Below are 19,419 nucleotides of genomic sequence, written 5' to 3' on the forward strand. Positions count from 1 at the left end.
GGGTGCTTCCTCTCCATGATGAACACAGCCTAGCCATGATGGGCATTCTTTACCATGATGGACATTCCCAGCCATGATGGGTACTTCCTGCCATGATGGGCCTTCCCCACCACAATGAGCATTATCCTCTCAATCTTTGAGCCAAAATAAATCCTTTTCCCATAAATTGTTTTTTTCTAGTATTTGGTCACAGTGATAAAAATATTCAAAAATCATATTTTAATATTTTAAAATAGATCCAATTGAAAACTTAAATTTGGGGGTTTATTATAACTCACAGTAGAGAACTTGATAGCATGGTCAAAGCTATCAGTTCAAGACTCGCTATGAAAAAAAAACAAAGCATAAAAGAAAACCTAAGTTTATTTAAGTAGTCAGTTTTATACTGTTTCCATTACTGTATGTTTTGCCTTTTAAGAAAGCAATTCTTATTTGGAAATAAGAAATTATATATGCATGCTACAAGAGGCACGGATCATTACAGAGCTAAAATAAACTGTGACACTGGGGATCATGTAACTTGAGATCACATAACTCAGACACTGTACCAACTACCACATACACACATACAAACAACAAAACAACAACCAAAACTGCTCCCCTCAATCAGAGAAGTTTTTGAACAAGTCTTGAAGAATGTGTCAGCAATTATACTTGGAGGAAAACAGCCCAGGGGAGAGAAAAGCAGGAAGAAAGAGGTTTCAGGAAGCTCTCCTATGCTGTGCTCACCTGGGGCTAAAAAAGAAGACAACAAAAACAAGCCTGAGAAAGGACTGCAGGTTCTCACCAGAGGCCTGGCCTCAGAAGAGCAGCTCAGGGTCTTCAAATCCTCAGCGAATATCACTGTACCTAAGACTGTACACGGTGTAGGACAGAGTATGGAGAAGTGGGCTGACCAGGTACGCAACCTCTGCAGTGACCCTGAAGAAAAAGGCTCAAATACAAAAACTTCCCTCGGAAGAAGGTAATGGAATTAAAAGTCACCTGACTCCATGGGATGGCTGTGATACTGTCAGCTGGGTCCCACTCATCAGAGTGGCAGGACGTGGTCTGTACCATGGTGGCACAGGAGACCCGGCACTGACCAGTGCTGTCAGGGGGAGAGTTAGTAGTAAATTTTGGTATATATTAATTTTATGGCTTTTGCTGCCTGAGTATGAGGTTAAAAGAGAAACATCAATGATATCCTCTACCTCTGTTTTGCCTGACAGCCCACTGAACAGCTGCTTCTGTCTCTGAGTGACTGCATTTGCCAAATATTCAGTGAATGACCACTGTGTGCCCAGGACTATTCTAGACTGTTGGAGCAAATCACTAAAGAAACAAAGATTCTTGCCTTCAAGGAACTTGAATTCCAGCAGTAAGAAGATCACTGAATGAACAACACCATGTGTTAGAAATAAACACAAAATGCAGAGAGGGACATGAGTAAAAGCCGGACAGGAAAGACGAAGGACGGTGGCGCCGGGCAGGAGAAGAGGTGCCTGCCGTGTGTTGTCTGTCCTGCTACGAAGAACTTCCGCTCTGTCTCCCAGTCTCTTTAGTGAAAGCCCACAAGAGAACCTTAGGTTCAACATCACCCCTGACTCAGCACCACCCCAAATCACCTGCTATCACACTTTCTTCTCCCCTCCTGGGAAATTCCCCCTGTGTTAGTTATTCTCCCAGAGACTCTGGTCATGGCCACACAAAAGTAGCTAACTCACTTAGCAGTTTTTAAACACACGGTTTTGGTCAGAAAGCTCAAAGCTGAATTTGCAATCATTTTCCAGGCAGTATGCTAAGCCTTGAAGCATTGTTTGTATCTGCTTTCTTTTTATTTTCTAACATTCCCTTTCCTGTTGCTTAGATATTGTCCATGGGAAGGGTGGGCCCTGTGAGATTTTTACCCTCCCATTTTAGCATGTCTATTCATGTTGTCATTGTTCAGCTCTTATCTAGACAGCCCTACTGCTGAGGTATCATGGGTTAAGCTTCCCTGCAATTTTTATGAAACACAATCCCACAGCAGACTTCCTGTTCCTCTGGCTCTTACAGTCTTTCCACCTCATATAGGACCTATGCAAACTGCAAAGGGAAGGAAGCAATCAATCGTCCTATCCAGCTGTGGTGTTTATGAACCACAACAATGACCAGCATGGCAAGATGTGCCTACAGGTGCAATAGTGGCAGACATATCTTGGCTGCAACCAATAGGTGTCAAACTGGACTTGAAGCCCACTCAGCAGGAGGGCAGTTAATCCTGGTGCAGTAAAGCCAGCCAACCACCAGGACCAGTGAGGACACGGATCTTACAGGAAACCATACCTCTGCCACTTTACTAAGCCATCGTAATTCTGAACTGTACTCTAAAGTTGTCCTTATACCCACTGACAGTATAGTTCTCACCTCTCATCAAAGACAGTTCTCTTAGCAGTAGATGGAAACCATTATATAAAACTACAACTATCAAATTGCGGAGATCAACTGATCATGGGGTGCCCAGCAGCAATAGATGCACCCACAGCACAGTTCCTGCTCCTAAGGTTCAGGGGCATCACTCTACTTTTAGATTGCTTCTAAATTGGCAAATAGGAACTGTATAAGTATTGGGGTACAATTTGGTTTTGCTATGTGTTTATATTTCAGAATAACTAAATGGTGTTAATTAGCATATACATACACACACACATATATATAATTACACATAACTTTTTTTGAAACAGGGTCTCTCTACATACCCTGGGCTGTCATGGAACTCACTATGCAGATCAGACTGGCCTTGAAATCACAGAGATAAAGCATGTGCCACCACATCCATCCCATATACTTATTTTTAATGATGGCAGTATTTATGTCATACTGTCTTAAAGTTGTGATTTTTATTTAAAATGTCTCCTGTAGGCTTATGTATTGAAGGCGTGGTCCCCAGAAGGTGGTACTATATAGGAAGTTTGTAGAAACTTTAGGAGGTAGAAGCTAGCTAAAGACAGTGGTTTACTGGAGACATTCATTCTTGTATCCCCATTATCTCCTACACACTCTCTCTATTAGCCCAACCTCCTCAATAGTTGTATAATCTTCCATGCTACCTGTTCCTGCTACCATGATGTTCTACCCAAACACAGAGCAAACAGGCTGGGACTACACTCCCTGCAGCCAGAGGAAACACATTAACTATAGTTTTCACACTTCTGCAACCTTGCACTATGTAACACCCATCTTCAGTGACATCCTGTGCCCTTTAATAGCCTCTCACCATACCATCCTTCTCCTCTTACCTGCTCATTTACCTCCAGTTTATTAAGCATTATTGTCAGCTGGAACTGAATACATATGGAGCTAATAAATAAATATTCAAGATAAAACTTTAGTTGAAATGCTGGATGGTGGTGGCACACACCATTGATCCCAGCACTCAGAGGCAGAGGCAGGCAGATCTCTGTGAGTTCAAGGCCAGCCTGGTCTACAGAGCAACTTTCAGGACAACCAGAGCTGCTCCACAGAGAAACCCTGTCTCAAAAAACAAAAAACAAAAAAACAAAAAATTAATTGAAGACTGACTACTTTAAAATCAGATTTGGCTTCTTTTAACACTACAATTAATAGTTTAATTAAAGTCAAACCTACCGACACAATGTAACTAAATAGTTACTTGGTGTAATCTCCACATCTGCCACATACACACTAGGTACTTACATGAAATTCACACAGCCCGTGCCGGCTGGGGGGGCAATCCAGACAAAGCTGAGGTTGGTTGTAGGCAGGTGACTCACATGAGAGGCAACCACACTGCACATAAACTGGTTACCAAACTGGTGGTCAGACATGATCCCTGTAAGACAGAAAGGGAGGGATGTTACAAAGAAAACAAAATGAAACAGTCCTTCCTACCCAACGAAGGCATGATATTTTATGAATGTCTTTGATGTTTCTTAACAGTTTTCTAAATTTTAACACAAATAAAAATACTGATGAAAAACTCAATAATATGAAAACAACTTATTTAGAAAATAGACAAAATACCTGAAGATATTCTGTACCAAAGAAAATACGTATGGCAATTAATATACAAAAATGTTCAACACCATACACCACTGCAAACTGCAGATCAGAGCAACATAGCTGCTGTCAGAACAGCCCATTCCACCGTGGACAGCACCGCTGATGGTGCAGGTATGTGCTGAGCTCTTTCTCCCATTGCTGGTGAGGACACAAAACTCTTCAGCCCTTTGAGGAGACGATTTTCTCATAGAACTGAAAATACTATTACCATAGCACATAACAGTGGTTTTCTTTACCACTCATCCATGAGAAATGAAAACTTGCATTCACATACATACACAAACAAGTGTTTTAAAGCAGTTTTGTTAATAATTGTGAACACTCAGAAGTAACTAGAAGGTCTTTCAGGAGATGGGTGAATAAATTAACTATGATTTAGCTAAAATAATGAACAAACTATGCAAGTGTATAAAGAAACGTGAAATATGTATAGTACATTGTGAAAGCAGCCAATCTGAAAAGGGCACAAGATTTCTGATTCCAGCTAGACATCACATTAGAGAAACACAAACTACAGAAACAGTTCAAAGACGAGTGCTCTCCGGGCCTGGAGAGGGACAAAGGAGAAGACAACATGGGGTCTGAGGGTGGAAGCTCAATTCTACACAGTGCTTCAACAATGGATTCGTGTTGTTATGTAAATGCTCAAAACTCACAGGACATAAAATATCCAGAGTGGACACTAATAGAAGCCATGGACTCTGGGTACAGGGTCATTGATTCTGAAGAATGAGCCACTGTGGGACAGGATGTCAGCAAGAGGGTTTTCATGTGTGGAGGCAAGGGCTATATGGGTACTTTTAAAACTCAATTTTCCTATGAGTTTAAACTTATCTGAAAACCACACATATTAGTTGAAAACTAAGACATTGCCAAGAATAGGAAACTAAGTTTCAAAATTCTCTCATTTATTGGATTTGTGGTTTTGAGCAAATCTCTGGCCCCTGACACCATAAATACCCTAGATTTGTTGTGAGACAGGAGGGAAGATATCTGATACTGCCAATACAGCCGAGAATCCATGGGTGGGGAGCTCACAATCCCTGGAGGTAAACCTACTGTGACCACTTTGGTAAATGGATATAAAAAGTTTAGATTTCATATGTAAACATGAAGTGTTTCATTCTCACAACAAACAACACTTAAGACAATGCCTCATGCTGCAGCTGACTCTGCTTATGACAAGCACTAGTTTTCTTCCTGCCTTCCACAGTAACATTGTACAATAGAACTCTAAGTATTTCCCCACAAACGTCTCATTCTATTCACATTGTCTAGATCTGTGCCATCTAAAATGGCTAAAGTAACTTGATTAAAAGTAGATAAAATAAAGAAGTCAGTTCTCTAGTTGTTGATGAGGCAGCCACGGGTATCTAGTAGCTGCCTATTGGGCAGCAAAGAACGGAACACTTCCTCCAAAGGTGAAATTCCTTTTAGATGGCTGATACGCAGGGCAAGTGTCAGCCCCATTAGATGGACCTCTAGCTCTCTCTCTCTTTTTAAAGTTCAGCTTCAGCACGGCCAGCCTCCAAGTCTTTCCCACCGCCTTGCACGTTGCTCACTTCAAACATCAAGTGATTCCTTCCCCTGTGTTAACATAAACTATGCTCTCTAATTAGAATACAATCCCCAGCTGTTCTCTTCCATCTCACAAATCCTACATCCGGATGTACTAGCCTCTTTTCACCTCCAAGAAAACCCAGGATATTCTTCCCCAGGCTTTTGATGATTCTTTTACTTAAACCCAACATACCACAAGGCATCTGGAATGTTCTGTTTCTCATCCTTCACTACATCTTCTGTTCCTTTAAAAAAAAATCAGATCTACTAATTCATATTCTTCTAGCACCTGACACAGTGTGAATAGTCAATATTTTACTTAATTTTACTTTGGCCATGCTTTAAAAAGTTTCTCAATTCTTGATTAAAAACAAGTACACATTTCTTTCTAGTAACTCATCTTCCTGATTACAGATTCAACACTTCAATATTTTATTTTGATGTGTGATGTTCTCATGGTTAAATTGTTCTTGGTGTCATTGTTCCTTCCTGGGATTCCACAATAGCTCCTTACAGGTTTTTCAGCCCCATCTCTCTCCCCATTCTACCAAAATGAGTTCTCAGAAAGGTAACACATGACTGTGTCAATCTCTTGCTCCATTTCCGTTCATAGCTTTCCATCAGACTCCAGAGACATGCAGCTCTCAGCATCCATTCTTAAGTTCAGCACAATCTGGCCTCTCATTCTCCCTGAAGTGTCCACTGGGTCTGTGCTTTGAGTGCTAGTCACCATACATAGAAGTATGTGCCCTCTAATCTCAGATAGACCCACTCCTACATCCTCTTCAAGGGAAGGATCAATCCAGCTTTTTTAACACCAGAAGAGAAATCAGCATGTCAGGCTTAATGATACACCAACCACCCCCACCCTCAAACACTCCCTCCCCACATTGCCCCAGTGCCATGTTCAGGTAGGTGCCTCTCCTATTTGTTACAGCAGTCCACCTGTTCTTACATTATAATATGTGACTTTCTCCCCACATAGTCTATTGAGAGACTCCATCTCAATCTTTGCATCCAAGCATACAGCATGCTATCTCACCATTATGCACATTCAATACATATTTTCTGTTTAAATACACAAATAACTTTATAATTAAAGACTAGAACACACAATATGTGCATTTCTTTAACAAATAAAACAGAATCTTTGGGCTGGAGAGATGGCAGTGGTTAAGAGTACTGACTGCTCTGCTAGAGGTCTGAGTTCGATTCCCAGCAACCACATGGTGGCTCACAACCATCTGTAATGAGATCTGGTGCCCTCTGCTGGCCTGCAAGGACACATGCAGACAGAACACTATGTATAATAAATAAAATAAAATCTTAAAACAGAATCTTCTTGGTAGAAAGTTGGTTAGAATAGGTTACAACTGACCTAAGAAATAGAAGAAACAGGCTAGTTGTGCAATATAAAAATTACGTTCTTTTGTCATTTCAATTTTTTAAAGCTGCATCTTAGACAAAATTCATCAAGCCAGAGAAACCACAAGATTATGAGAATATGAGATTCAAGGGCCATGACTCAGGAACTGCCACTCCCCACCCAGTTAGGCAGGGGCCCAATGACACATCTGTAAGAGTCAGTCTGGCCACAAAGTAGAGCAAAAGTTCTAGCTATAATCATGTGGGAGAGGAAATGAATGGAACAGGCTAAGATTTCAAAGCCTTGGTAATAGGATTCATGGCCAAGGATCTCCTCATTCTTCAAAGCTCTTAGAGAGTGAGTCAGTGTCTAGAGCACATGCTACTTGATGGAAATTAGAAAGCTGGTTGTGCTAGGTGAATATTACAGGATGATGCTCTTGCAATCTAGCTGTCTAAGACAGTAGCTCTCCAACCTGACTGTTCAGTGTCACCTCTAACCTGAATGCAGGGATTTTTAAAAGCTCACCTATCAACTATTATTTGTAGCCAATAACTTGCATTGAAAATTATCATTAACATTATTATCATTAAGTAATTATAGTATGATACTATAATTATAGGTTGTTATAAATTATAATACAATAGTGAACATATAATTATATACAATAATTATAACAATAATATTATTATTAACATATTCTATTATTATGAGCTTAGGGTTAAAACTATTCACACCATCAAAATTTCAATACAATTTAAAAGTATCCAAGAGTCTTACCTAATGGCCTTTGTAATAATATAAAATATCCTATATTCTTGTCCACTACTCCAAAATGATCCCATGCATGTTTTCTGGACCCTTGTGTCTGTGTATGTGTGTGGATGCATGTGATGGGGTATGTATGATGTATGTGGAGGCAGGAGGACAACCTTGGGTACCATCCCTCTGGAAGGCTGTCTACCTCCTTTGAAATGGGCCAGCAAGTTCCAGGGTTCCTCCTATATCTACCTATCCAGAACTGCACAGAGATACAACCATTAGAAATACATTTACTTAAATAAAAATCAGAGGGGAAAATATAATATTCACAGAAACCTTATTTTGCACCAAACATTGTGCTAAGCCATATGAAAGTATGTAAAGTAAATGGAAGTGACAGGCTCTGCCCTGAGATGACTTGAGTGAGAAATGTGTAATAAACTAATATTATAACTGAACCAGCTAGAAAATAAGTATGTGCTAACTGGATGATACTGATAAAAAATGCAAGTTCAAACTGTAAATGTGATTCACATGTACAAAACAGTGAAAATGCATGTCAGCAGAAACACTTCTATGACCTGGGACCATGATATTGACACTATTTTACCAGTTAGGTCACTGAGAAAATTTGTTCATGGCCATACAACAGTAAGTGAAGGAGCCTGGAGTCCAACCAGAGCACTTGATTCACAGTCAGAAACAGTAGTGGTCAGTCTTGGAGGGAAAGCTGCAATTTTCCTTTCTTATGTAAGCATTAAGGATATGGAACGGTCCCTCAGCTGTGCACAAATAGGTGTGGAGCCATTGTCAGGGGTGCTCCTGTCACGCATCATGCTGACATCTGTGTACTGCTGGTCTTGAGCACTAAGACCTCCTCTGGCTCCAGAGTGTTCCCAGCACAATTTGAATGAACAGAAAGATGAGGATTTTGCACAAACTCAGACCTAATGACAAGAAGGGAATGACAGCAGTCAGGACAGCTTCCATTGTCCCACAAAAGACAGTTCACGGATCACCATGATCTCAACGCCTCTGTGTCACAACAGACATATAATTCATGTATGCGAGTTGGAATATTCTTGAGATATATGAAATCTGAATATGATAATAAATTTAAATTTACAGTTTTTTTCCCCAATGCATTCAGGAAAACATAGCATGTTGAGTTTTTAATCACACTTGTAAAGGGAAAAGATCTAAAATAGAAGAGCCTAATTATGCTGTATTTCTTAAGAAAATGAGAGAAAATAAAGCATATGTATGTCATGTATTTAATAAGTGGTTTTTATATTCATTGTTGCAGTTATATAGAAACTGTCATACAAAACATTTCACATAGATTTTCTTCTCTTGAGTAAATACTTTGAAGAAAACTTGGCTCTTAGTAAAAGTAAACATGTGTGGATCTCCTAATCTGACATGGGACAAGGACACTAGTTTACTATACAAATTCTGAAGTTCTACAAGATAAGGTAACTGTCTTGATTCCTGATGACATTAAAACCCTTTACTTTTAGATGTTTTATACACATATCTGAAAAACAGAATATTCACAGACTCCTTATAATTTCTATTATCAGCTATCAGTAGAACTTTAACATATACATTCCTTTTCTGGAGTACAGGTGTTTCAGTTCATTGTCAGACAAACCATTAGATTACTAGTTTAAATTATCCAGGATTTGTCTTCTTATGAAAGTTGTGGTAGAAAAGTAACTCACAGCAGTTTCTTTTATCCATATCACACCTTTGCAAGGCTCATCTCATGATGTCTTTAATTATTCTAAACTTGCCTCTATGATCCCTTTTTAAGACAGTGACACACACTTCTGTGCCCTCTGGGATGTCATTTGCCCTGACGTGTCTTCAGTTATTTTAAGTTTGTGACTAAACCTTGTATGAACCCATTTCCCCCAGAGGAATACTTCTCTGTCTTTTAGTGTACATACCATGGGGTCCTCAAAACTGTAACTAAGAGTTCTACAAGCTCCGTGTCTAAAATAAAGTGTGCATAGTCTCATAAGTTGTAGCTTATTTGCTTCAAAAACCACACTGAAGATTTTAGTACCCAAAATAACAATCTTGTGAGAAAATTAAATTCATGTTAGGCTTCATGGATTAAAAATATGGGTTACTCGAGTCTGTTTAGTTTCCATGATTAGCAAGCATCAAGAGCCAGGGACATGTCCTGGTTTGTTTTTTGTGCATTTCAAATGAAAACTTCTGTGCATGGGAATCATGAAACAAAGGGTTTCAGAATCATATATGAAAAATGTAGCTGCCAATCAAACTGATAAAATACTGAAAGTGTTATTTTGATATTTCTAAGGCTTTAAGAACACTTAGTAGAATGTTTTGTCACAAAGTCCAGTAAAGTTATTGTCTTACAACTACTTAAGAAGTGTAAGACGGGAATGTCTGAATACGTAAGTTGATTGTTTCTATTTTCCCTTTGCTTTCATTCTGTGCTCATTCTGTAAAATGTTTCATCAGTTAATGAAGTACTGTTCTGAAAATCTAGGTTGGGAAGTTAGTCCTGCTCTTTAAAGGAAAGGAGAAAATGAATTAGGGAGTTCCTTTCAGTCATTCTATAACCTATTACCTGAAAACTCAAAGCTGGTTGCTTACAGACTTTGGCTTGTTTGCAATCTTTGCTGGTTTGATATACAAAACACTTCAACAAAACATGACAGGATTTTATATACTGGAAAGCAATCCAAGAACTTCCCCAAAACATCCTTGCTGCCATTTATCTGTGAAGCAGCATGTTGGAAGGGGAGGCAAACAGTATACACTCACACTCATGGGTGTGCACTGTGTTCACATTCATCTGTGAAGCAGCATGTTGGAAGGAGAGAACAGTATACATTCAGACTCATGGGTGTGCACTGTGTTCACATTTATCTGTGAAGCAGCAGATTGGAAGGAGAGGCAAATAATATACATTCAGATTCAGGGATGTGCACTGTGTTCATTTTCTAAAGCATTGGAGACTTTTGCTTCCATATTTCAGTCCACAAAACAAAAAAATATATAAATTATAAAATCATTCTGGAATTGTATGGTGATGAACGTGTTAACAATACCTAGGGAAGTACAGTTTGCACGCCTTTCATCAATTATGTGAATAGAGCCTATTCTAAATCAACTTGGTCCTTTCCTCATTCACTAGGGTCACCAGGTTGAGTCTCTGCTCCTCCCAGCCCTGTCTTCTCTGAGTCTTTTGGCATACATTATTACCTTATTTTTACTGGAGAGGCAGTAGGGAAAAGGTCAAGCTGAGCACATAGACCCTAGAAGCAACTGTTCACATACAGATCTATGGGATCTGTACAGATCTATGGAACTACCAAGGAACTAGGGATTCTTGGGGGAGTCACTCAGTCTCTTTGTTCTTCAACAAGAAAATGGGAGTGGACATCTGTGCAGATGAAATGACCATTTGGCCCACAGTTCTATGCATGCTAGCTATTATTATCATTTCCATCTCAGAGGTTCAGGAGCCATGACACAGTGAGTGTGAGTGACCTGTCAAGAGCAGAGCTAGTAAAGGGCATCTGAAATTGGGTTCAGCTTCTTTCACCGTGTTGGTTGGCTTCCTTTCTACATACTTACACAGTAGTACCTCATTCTGGAGCAGATCCCAGGTCTGTGACAGCTTTAAGTCACAGTTGCTCCCCTGTGGAGCAAAGCCAACCAGTTACACTTAGATGTGCACTGAGTTTGCAGATCAACATCCTTTCCAAAGAGCTAGTGGAATGTACACTTCTTTACTGACACTGATCTGCTGGACCAACAAAGGTCTCTGTTGCCTTATTTCCCAATACCAAAAAGGCTTCTCCCTGAGTAACTGTGTGCTGGTGGACAGCTAGGATATGCTGCCTGCCCAACAGGCACTACTCTAACCACATCACACTAGCTACTTGTCCAGAATAATACTTAATCTTATTACCCAGCTCCAACTTAATCCTCTGACCTCATCTTATTTGTTTGAGTCACAACATAACCACTAGTTAAGAAGTTTTTACCTAGGTAAAGAGTTATATTGTATAGTATAGGCCAAAGAAATAAAAAAGAGGAGGTGTGCTGAGTTATAAACCCAAGCCAGACTGAGGGCTGAAAAGAGCCTCCATGAGGCTTTCTTGAAAATAGAGCAACAAGCTTGAGACTGTGGCTATGGTGGAGCAACCCTGTGAAGGAGCCTCCTGCAACCCTCTCAAGTCTACCCTCTTCATTCTCAAAGGGATGTCCATCGTGTCCATGTAGACGCTCCAACAATACACAACTTACTATCTGACATCTTCATATCTCCGCACTTCCTAATTTCAAAACCAGAAAAGGGTGAGATCATCAGAAAAACAATAACAGTTAATATTTACTGGTTTTTTGATTTGTATCTTAAGTATACAAAGTTTTTTACATTTTATTCTTTTTACAAAGACTAGCTCCTTTGTTCATTAGAAACCCTGAGAAATACTACCTTTCCCCCCATTTTCTAGAATCTCAGAGTGGTGAGCTTTTCACATCAGTCCATTGACTGACTTTTGCCCTGTCACTTTTCAGTGACATGACCTTAAACATAAACCCTCCAAATCTAGTAACATGGATAATAAGATCTAATCAATGAAATACAGAAATGATTGCATGAAACAATTCTCATCTTTATATGCCAAGTCGCATATGAAGTCACTAGGCTAGTGCTCAAGAACGGTTGAAATTTTAATTTGCACAACTGAAAACTGTATTTCAGTCTTTGTCTCTATTAGACTCACATAAAACTCCCCTTTAAATAAGCTTCAGCTCACTCAAGCTGAGCATGGATTCTGAGCCAATATGGTGAATAAGAGGCAGTGTAACCATTGTTGACCCAGAACGTCTCTACATGTGGAAGCAGGACTTGATGATCTTAGCCGTGACTTCAGACTGGCTGGCCTAAAAGTATCCCTAGCAAGGCTAATTATAAATAACCTATAACTGCTACCACATAGTACCAGCTCTACAACAAATCATTTTATCAAACATTTTATTTTTGTTAAAACAACCCCATGGCATTCCATCTTTAAATGCCTATCTCCTAGGCACAGTGACTCCTTTTCTCTTCTCCTGTTGTGACCAGCATGTTGCCACTGCCATGCCTGGAAAGTGCTGTCTGCCATTCACGCTTTCTCTTCCTTTGTGTAAGAACAATCCCTCAAGAAGCATTTTACACTTGATCTTAGCCAAAGGCTGAGAAGTAATCAAGAAGCTTTAAAAATATTATTTTCTGGGTGCTCCTATGAAATTTTGTATAAAATATGTTACCTAAACAAAGCCCTGTGCACAATGACCTTTTCGCTTATGAACCACAGAACTCAACCTAATTGAAGGAATCCTATGAACAGGACACAGCTACTCCAGAAGGGCCAGACAAACTTGAAGTGCAGGAGAGCACAAAACCATGCAACAACCATGGGAAGAGCTCCATGTAAAACCAACACCTGTGGCTGCCTAGACCTGGAAGTAGCAGAACCTCCACCAGCTCTTTCCCAGAATGACGGTCTCCAACTACTAAAGCATATTCGTACTTGCCCCCCAGGTCTCCCTCATACAGCACACTTCACTACCCAGTTCTCATGAGAAGAGTCTGATTGGGGAAACCAGGCTACATGCTCCCCCAGAAAGGAAGGAAAAATGGAGTTGGACTTGGGCAAAGTGGGACTCGTAGTATGGGCCTTATGAAAGGCAGCCATCCATATTCAGCATTGCCTCTGCCCAGCCAGCAGTCATCAAGCTTTGCAAAGTTTTACAGCACGTCTCTTCCTCTCCCACCCTCCCCATGACTGCCTTATTTCTTGTCCTCTCTGCTTGGATTGGAGGTCAGAAAGATACAACTCCAACGTTAAATCTTTTGCAAGCTTTAAGCTGAGGGAAGATTCAGGATAGTTTTTTGGAAGATCATAGAAAGAAAATGTACACATTTTGAGAAGTCTAAAATATTGACTATTTGACAAAGTTGACCTATCCCTGGTCCAAAATTCTCTTTCTTCCCTAGGTGTGGCTAAGCCCTCCTTATTACTCACTACACATATGAGACCATAAATCACCTCCAAGAGGCTTCAGGACTGATTTGGGATCTACGCTTCACACTATAGGTAATTGCTTCCCCTCATTGAATACATGTTCCAAATTCTCCTGCCCACAAAGTCTATTATAAGTACATATTTATGAGATAAGTCACTTCTGAAAAAGTATTAAAGCTTAGACCACATGCTGTCAAGGCAATTTAATGATAGAAACTCTCCATGGTACTGAAACCCATTCCTGCTAGGTACCGAGAACCTCAAGAGTAAGGTCTATGTTATATACAGAAGAACCATCAAAACTTTCATCTTTAGTCAGTTTCATGTGGGATCTGAAATAATGTTCTGAAAACTCTCATTCTGCTCCAATTGACTGTGTATGTCTTTGTTCAAGGCATTACAGCTCATCTAATATGCTCTATCCCTTTGAAGTTGGAACCATTCATCAACAGAATCTGAGCAGAACTGCAATGCACTACTTCCTAGATGAAGCAGAAAGCAGAAGATTCTATATTCCTTTTTTCTTTTGCTTTCATGACAATGCTGAGGCACGGATGGCCACAGTTTGAAAACAGCCTCGGCTCTTGAGGAACAGCATGGAGAATAACTCACCTAGTATTGTCTGGTTCACATGGCATTCAAGTCAAGATGAGATTCAGGCTCATTTGCTACCACAGCAAAATCAGATATATGTTGCTATAGCATCCTTTAAATACAAATTCTACCATAGTTCACTTCCTTGCTATGCTGGTTCTTAAGAGAAAAGATGTGGTCTTACTGATTTTGAACACCACCACTCAATCATTATTTGGTAAGTGAATAACCAAACTTTGTAGTCTGTTTTTGTTCTCTTCATTGTGTTTTGTGTTTATAGACCATCTACTTTAGAGCAGCCAAAGAGAAACTAACATAAGGATAAGATTCTCAAGCCAAACATCCTCAGTTTGCATTTCTCTTTTTCTACACACTATGTCTTATTTAAATTGTATGGTAATTATGTGTTTCAGGAAACTTACATGTAAAGCAACACTACTTGCTTAATTAGGTACAAAGTTAACATATATAAAGTGTTTAGAACAATGCCTAGCATGCAGTGCCGCATAAATGCTGGTTGATTACTACATCATTAAAATTATTTCCAGGTACCAATATTCCTATCAATTTCCTAATGACTTAGGAAATCATTTTTTCCTGGTGAAAGTACTTCATTTAGTGCCTCATCTTTATTTTCATATAGAACTATACATTAAAGATTATTAGATTAGAACATTAGGTCACATACAATACTAAGAAGTATAGCATAAAATATGTATTATAATAAAGTTTACTTATTATTATATAATATTTAGTATTATACATCATGGTAGCAGATTATGTACCAGAAAAATGTATTAGTAGTGCTGGGGATATCGGTCGTGATAGAGCACTTAACTAACATGGACAGGTAGCCCTGGGTTCAATCCTAGAACTGAGCAAGAAAGCAATAACAATGAATGAAGCTTGATTAAAAAATGGACTTCATTCATCTTTCAGTGTTCTCATGTTTTCTAGGCCCATAGGACCCAAGTATTTCCTGAATTAGACAATGCTACTTTTAATAAAAATCATTTTTCACATGATATATACTACTTCTATTTAAGTTTTATTAAAATTCATGCTCTACTAAGGCAATGATTAGAATACTGAATCTCAGAAACATGCATTTCATATCCTTTGAATCTAAATGATTATAAATATATTCTTAGTCCCCAGATTTAAGATAGATTAGTAAAATAGGAATGGAGCATATATCTTTTTAAAAACTGCACTAATCTATAAACTGAAGTCACACAGAGAATAATGATTTTACTTCAAGTGCTTTGGGAATTATTTGAATATGCAGTCGCTTAGAACCTGGCAGTGTCAATTTTCTTTTTGTTTTATATTTAATATATCCCAACCACAGTTTCCCCTCCCTTGACTAATCCCAGTACCCCACTCTCACCTTCTTTCTCCCCCAGATCTACTCCTCCTCCATTTTTAAAGGCAAGTTATTTGTTAAAGATACATTAATTTTTTTCTCCCCTATATCTTTCATTTTCTTTAATTTTTTTGAAAATCTATACTCTGTACAATTAAATATGATCATATCTACTCCATTTCATCATTTCTAACACCTCTCATGTTCTATCCAACAACCCCCTCCCTACTTTATGTTTTTTAATAACCCAATAAGTCCAGTTAGTACTGCCTACTCATACGTTGATGGGAGTAGAGCCATCAACTGGAGCATGGGAAACCTACCCATCATTAAATCCTCAGAAGGAATGGTTCTCCTTCCCACCTGCAACTACATACTGATAGCAGCTCCTCTGTAATGGGGCAGGGCCTGGAGATCATCCACCCTGTCCATCAAACTTCTGGCTGGCATGATCTTTTGTAGGTCTGGGCAGATAACCACAGATGCTGTTAGTTCATGATTACAATAGCCATGTCATATCAAGAATTTTTCATTTTCTTTTAATAATGAGTGTTTTTTTGAAGTTTATTTCTCACTCAATTAATCCAAATAATCATTTTTTATTTACAACATGGCTCCTTTTAAGTTTTATCAACAACATTTTATCTTTAATGTAATTTTACAATCGTGTATTACACCTATTTTATTATTGTTAAAGCATGGTGATTTCGTTGAGAAGGGACTCATATTTTGGTGTAACTGTTTTAGAAGGATTAGGAGGTGTGTCACTGGGGGCAGGCTTTGAGGCTTCCTAAGTACTTGTCACTCTCAGTTAGTTCTCTCTGCCTCCTACCTGTGCATAAGAAGTAAGGTTACAGCTTTTGCTCCAGAACTCTTTCATTGTTTGCTGCCATGATCCCCATGATGATGGCCATGGCCTCACTCTACCTAAGCTCCAGTGAACACTTTCTTCTTCTATAAGTTGGGCATAGCAACTGAAAAGTAACTAAGATATATAGTTAACATAACTTCTAGATAGTCTTTGATAAAAATAAATTTAAGCTTAGACTATGGATTATTCTATAGTATACAATTGAGAAGACAATCATCCACTTTTAAAAAGTTTTATATATATATATATATATGTATATACATACATATATATTCCTTTATGATTGGAAATTAAATACTAGAAATTTTTTATTTTAATATCAAATTTATAAGTAGTTATGTTAGAATATTAGTATAAATATAATTTGCAAAGTAAAAGTAAACATATACATGCTCAGAAATTCTAATACATTTAGCTTTATCTGTTAGTTTAGAAGAACAAAATAAAACATAATTATACAAGCATCACAAGCAAACAAAAATAAAAACAAATAGAACCACTAAGCTCCTTTCCCTGAAAAGAAATGTTACTAGGAAAGGAACACAGTCAAAGGAAAGGAAAGTCTGCAGCAGGCCAGAGATGAATTCAAAGATTAAGACATTTCATGACAGACTGTCAGGTTCTCAGTTTACTCTTGAGGGTCAATAAGGAGATACAAAAATACCAATGATTGGAGGAAGAGAGTAAAAGGCTTTGACCAGATTTCTCCACTGTGCATGTCCAGTGAGTGTTAGAGAAAGTGTCAGGAGGTGTCTGAAACTTGCCAATGAGTTACAGGTTGGTCTGGCTGGACAGGATGCAGGATTTCTGCCAATAAGGATTAATGATGTCTTTTTAGACAATGGGAGGCCAGTTAATGAACAGATATCAAAAAGGTCAAAGCAAGTGACTGTATACATCATGAAAGTATAAACTATTTTGTGAGTTTAATAAACTATTCTATAAATTTTGAGACATGTTTTAAAAGAAGAGCAGGATCATCTCAAAAGATAAGGTAGATGGTGCCTGAGAAATAACACCCAAGGCTGACTTTTAGGTAGCATATACACAGACAGGCACACTTCCCCACATGTATGTGTATCCATATGCACAGGTAGGAGGTATGGCCACGCTGCCAAAACATTAAGTGAATGATTTACAGTTGATTCAAGAGCTCTTCAGAGAACCCACAAGCAGAGAACTAAACAGCAACCTCATTAGAAAGATCCAGGTGTGGAAAACAGGCTTGAAGTACCAAGAGGAAGAAAAAATACTAGCCATTTGTTCTACTCTAGCCAGGCACCAGGGAGCAAAGAGGAAACAGCTACTTCTTTAGGGATTTGCTGAGCTTTTTCTTTATTGTTTTATATTTATGTCTAGCAATAGCTTCAGTGACATTTCTAACATACTGACAACGCAGTAACATTTGACCTAACTGCTCTTGTCAGTGGTCTTTTTGCAAATCTTCAAACATCCTTCTATGTCACCTATGGTTAACTTGGCATGATGTGCATTATGTACATACCTGCTTGGTTTTCAATATTGTCTATAGAGTGTACAACTGGATTGGAACCTTGGTAGCTTCTATCTCTATTTCTTTACATGACTGAGTGACCTCAGTGTGGTTAATTAGAATCTCTAGACCAACATTTTCACAGGGGTACTGGAAAGTTTACTTTGGTGGGGGATTCAAACTGTTTACTCACAAATCATAAGCATCACAGCATATGATAACTGGCTTCTCATTATCTATCTATTATCTATCTATCATCTATCTAATATTGACATATGATGACTGGCTTGTCATTATAGATCTATATGTTTATAAAATTGGCATATGATGACTGGCTTTTCATATATACATATATGGAATATTGGCATGTGGTTTGTCATTATAGAAGATTGATATATAACTGGTTTGTCATTGTATATACCATTATATTATATATATACATCATTATATCATATGTATCATGCTATATATCATATATCAGCACATATTTTATATATATACAATATTGACATATCATGACTGACTTGTTATTATATACATATATATGCATATGATAACTAGCTTGCTGTTATATATATATATATATATATATATATATATATATATATATATAATTGGCACATGATGACTGGCTTGTCATTATATATATATATATATATATGTATACATATTTATACATATATAGGTATATGATAACTAGCTTGCCATTATATATATAATTATATATATGTATATATATACATATATATATATATAAAATTGGCATATGATGACTAGCTTGTCAGAGGGCCTTCCCTGTCTCTACACTGAGCTGTTAGTGGTACACCTTGTTTAATCACTATGGTTATAAGACACACTAAGGCAGCAATACCCCGGTAGCTATTATACTTTATCACAGCAGATGTTGGTGATGGGCTGAACATCTTATTTACTAATGACTGTGGTAGCTAACTGGCCTTAGCAATGAATGCTAGCCCTAGGTGGGGAAAGTTTTATACATTTTATTATATACAATGAAGCTGAGCACAGGCTTCCTCAGAGGGTTCAGAAAAGTGACTGGAGGGAAAACCTCCATTTGATAGTTTCAACTTTTTATGACTGTCAGTCGGGCATTGAAAAATGCAGGAAATTCTAGTTCTTTTCAAACTTTTTTTCTCTAAAGTAGAGAAGATAACTGATGTTAAATTGTTGTTTTCAGGAGTAAATGATGAATACTTTGCACATTGACTGCAGGGTTGGGGTTGATGCAATTGGTGACAGTGCCAGTTTCTTCATGAGGATGTTCTGATCATATGAAATCTA

At 38.3% G+C, this 19,419-nt stretch overlaps 1 protein-coding gene across 2 annotated transcripts in view; it reads right to left on the reverse strand.

Annotated features, from left to right (window-relative positions):
- Positions 1 to 19,419, reverse strand: part of Reln (reelin) — a 459,087-nt gene that overhangs the window by 309,650 nt on the left and 130,018 nt on the right. For both annotated transcript variants that reach the window (XM_036180358.1, XM_036180357.1), the window contains exon 3: positions 3,679 to 3,814. In XM_036180358.1, the coding sequence (XP_036036251.1) occupies positions 3,679 to 3,814 (136 nt within the window). The remainder of the gene's footprint in view (positions 1 to 3,678; positions 3,815 to 19,419) is intronic.

Source organism: Onychomys torridus, chromosome 3 (genome assembly GCF_903995425.1).
Source record: "Onychomys torridus chromosome 3, mOncTor1.1, whole genome shotgun sequence".
Classification (NCBI taxonomy): Eukaryota; Metazoa; Chordata; class Mammalia; order Rodentia; family Cricetidae; genus Onychomys; species Onychomys torridus.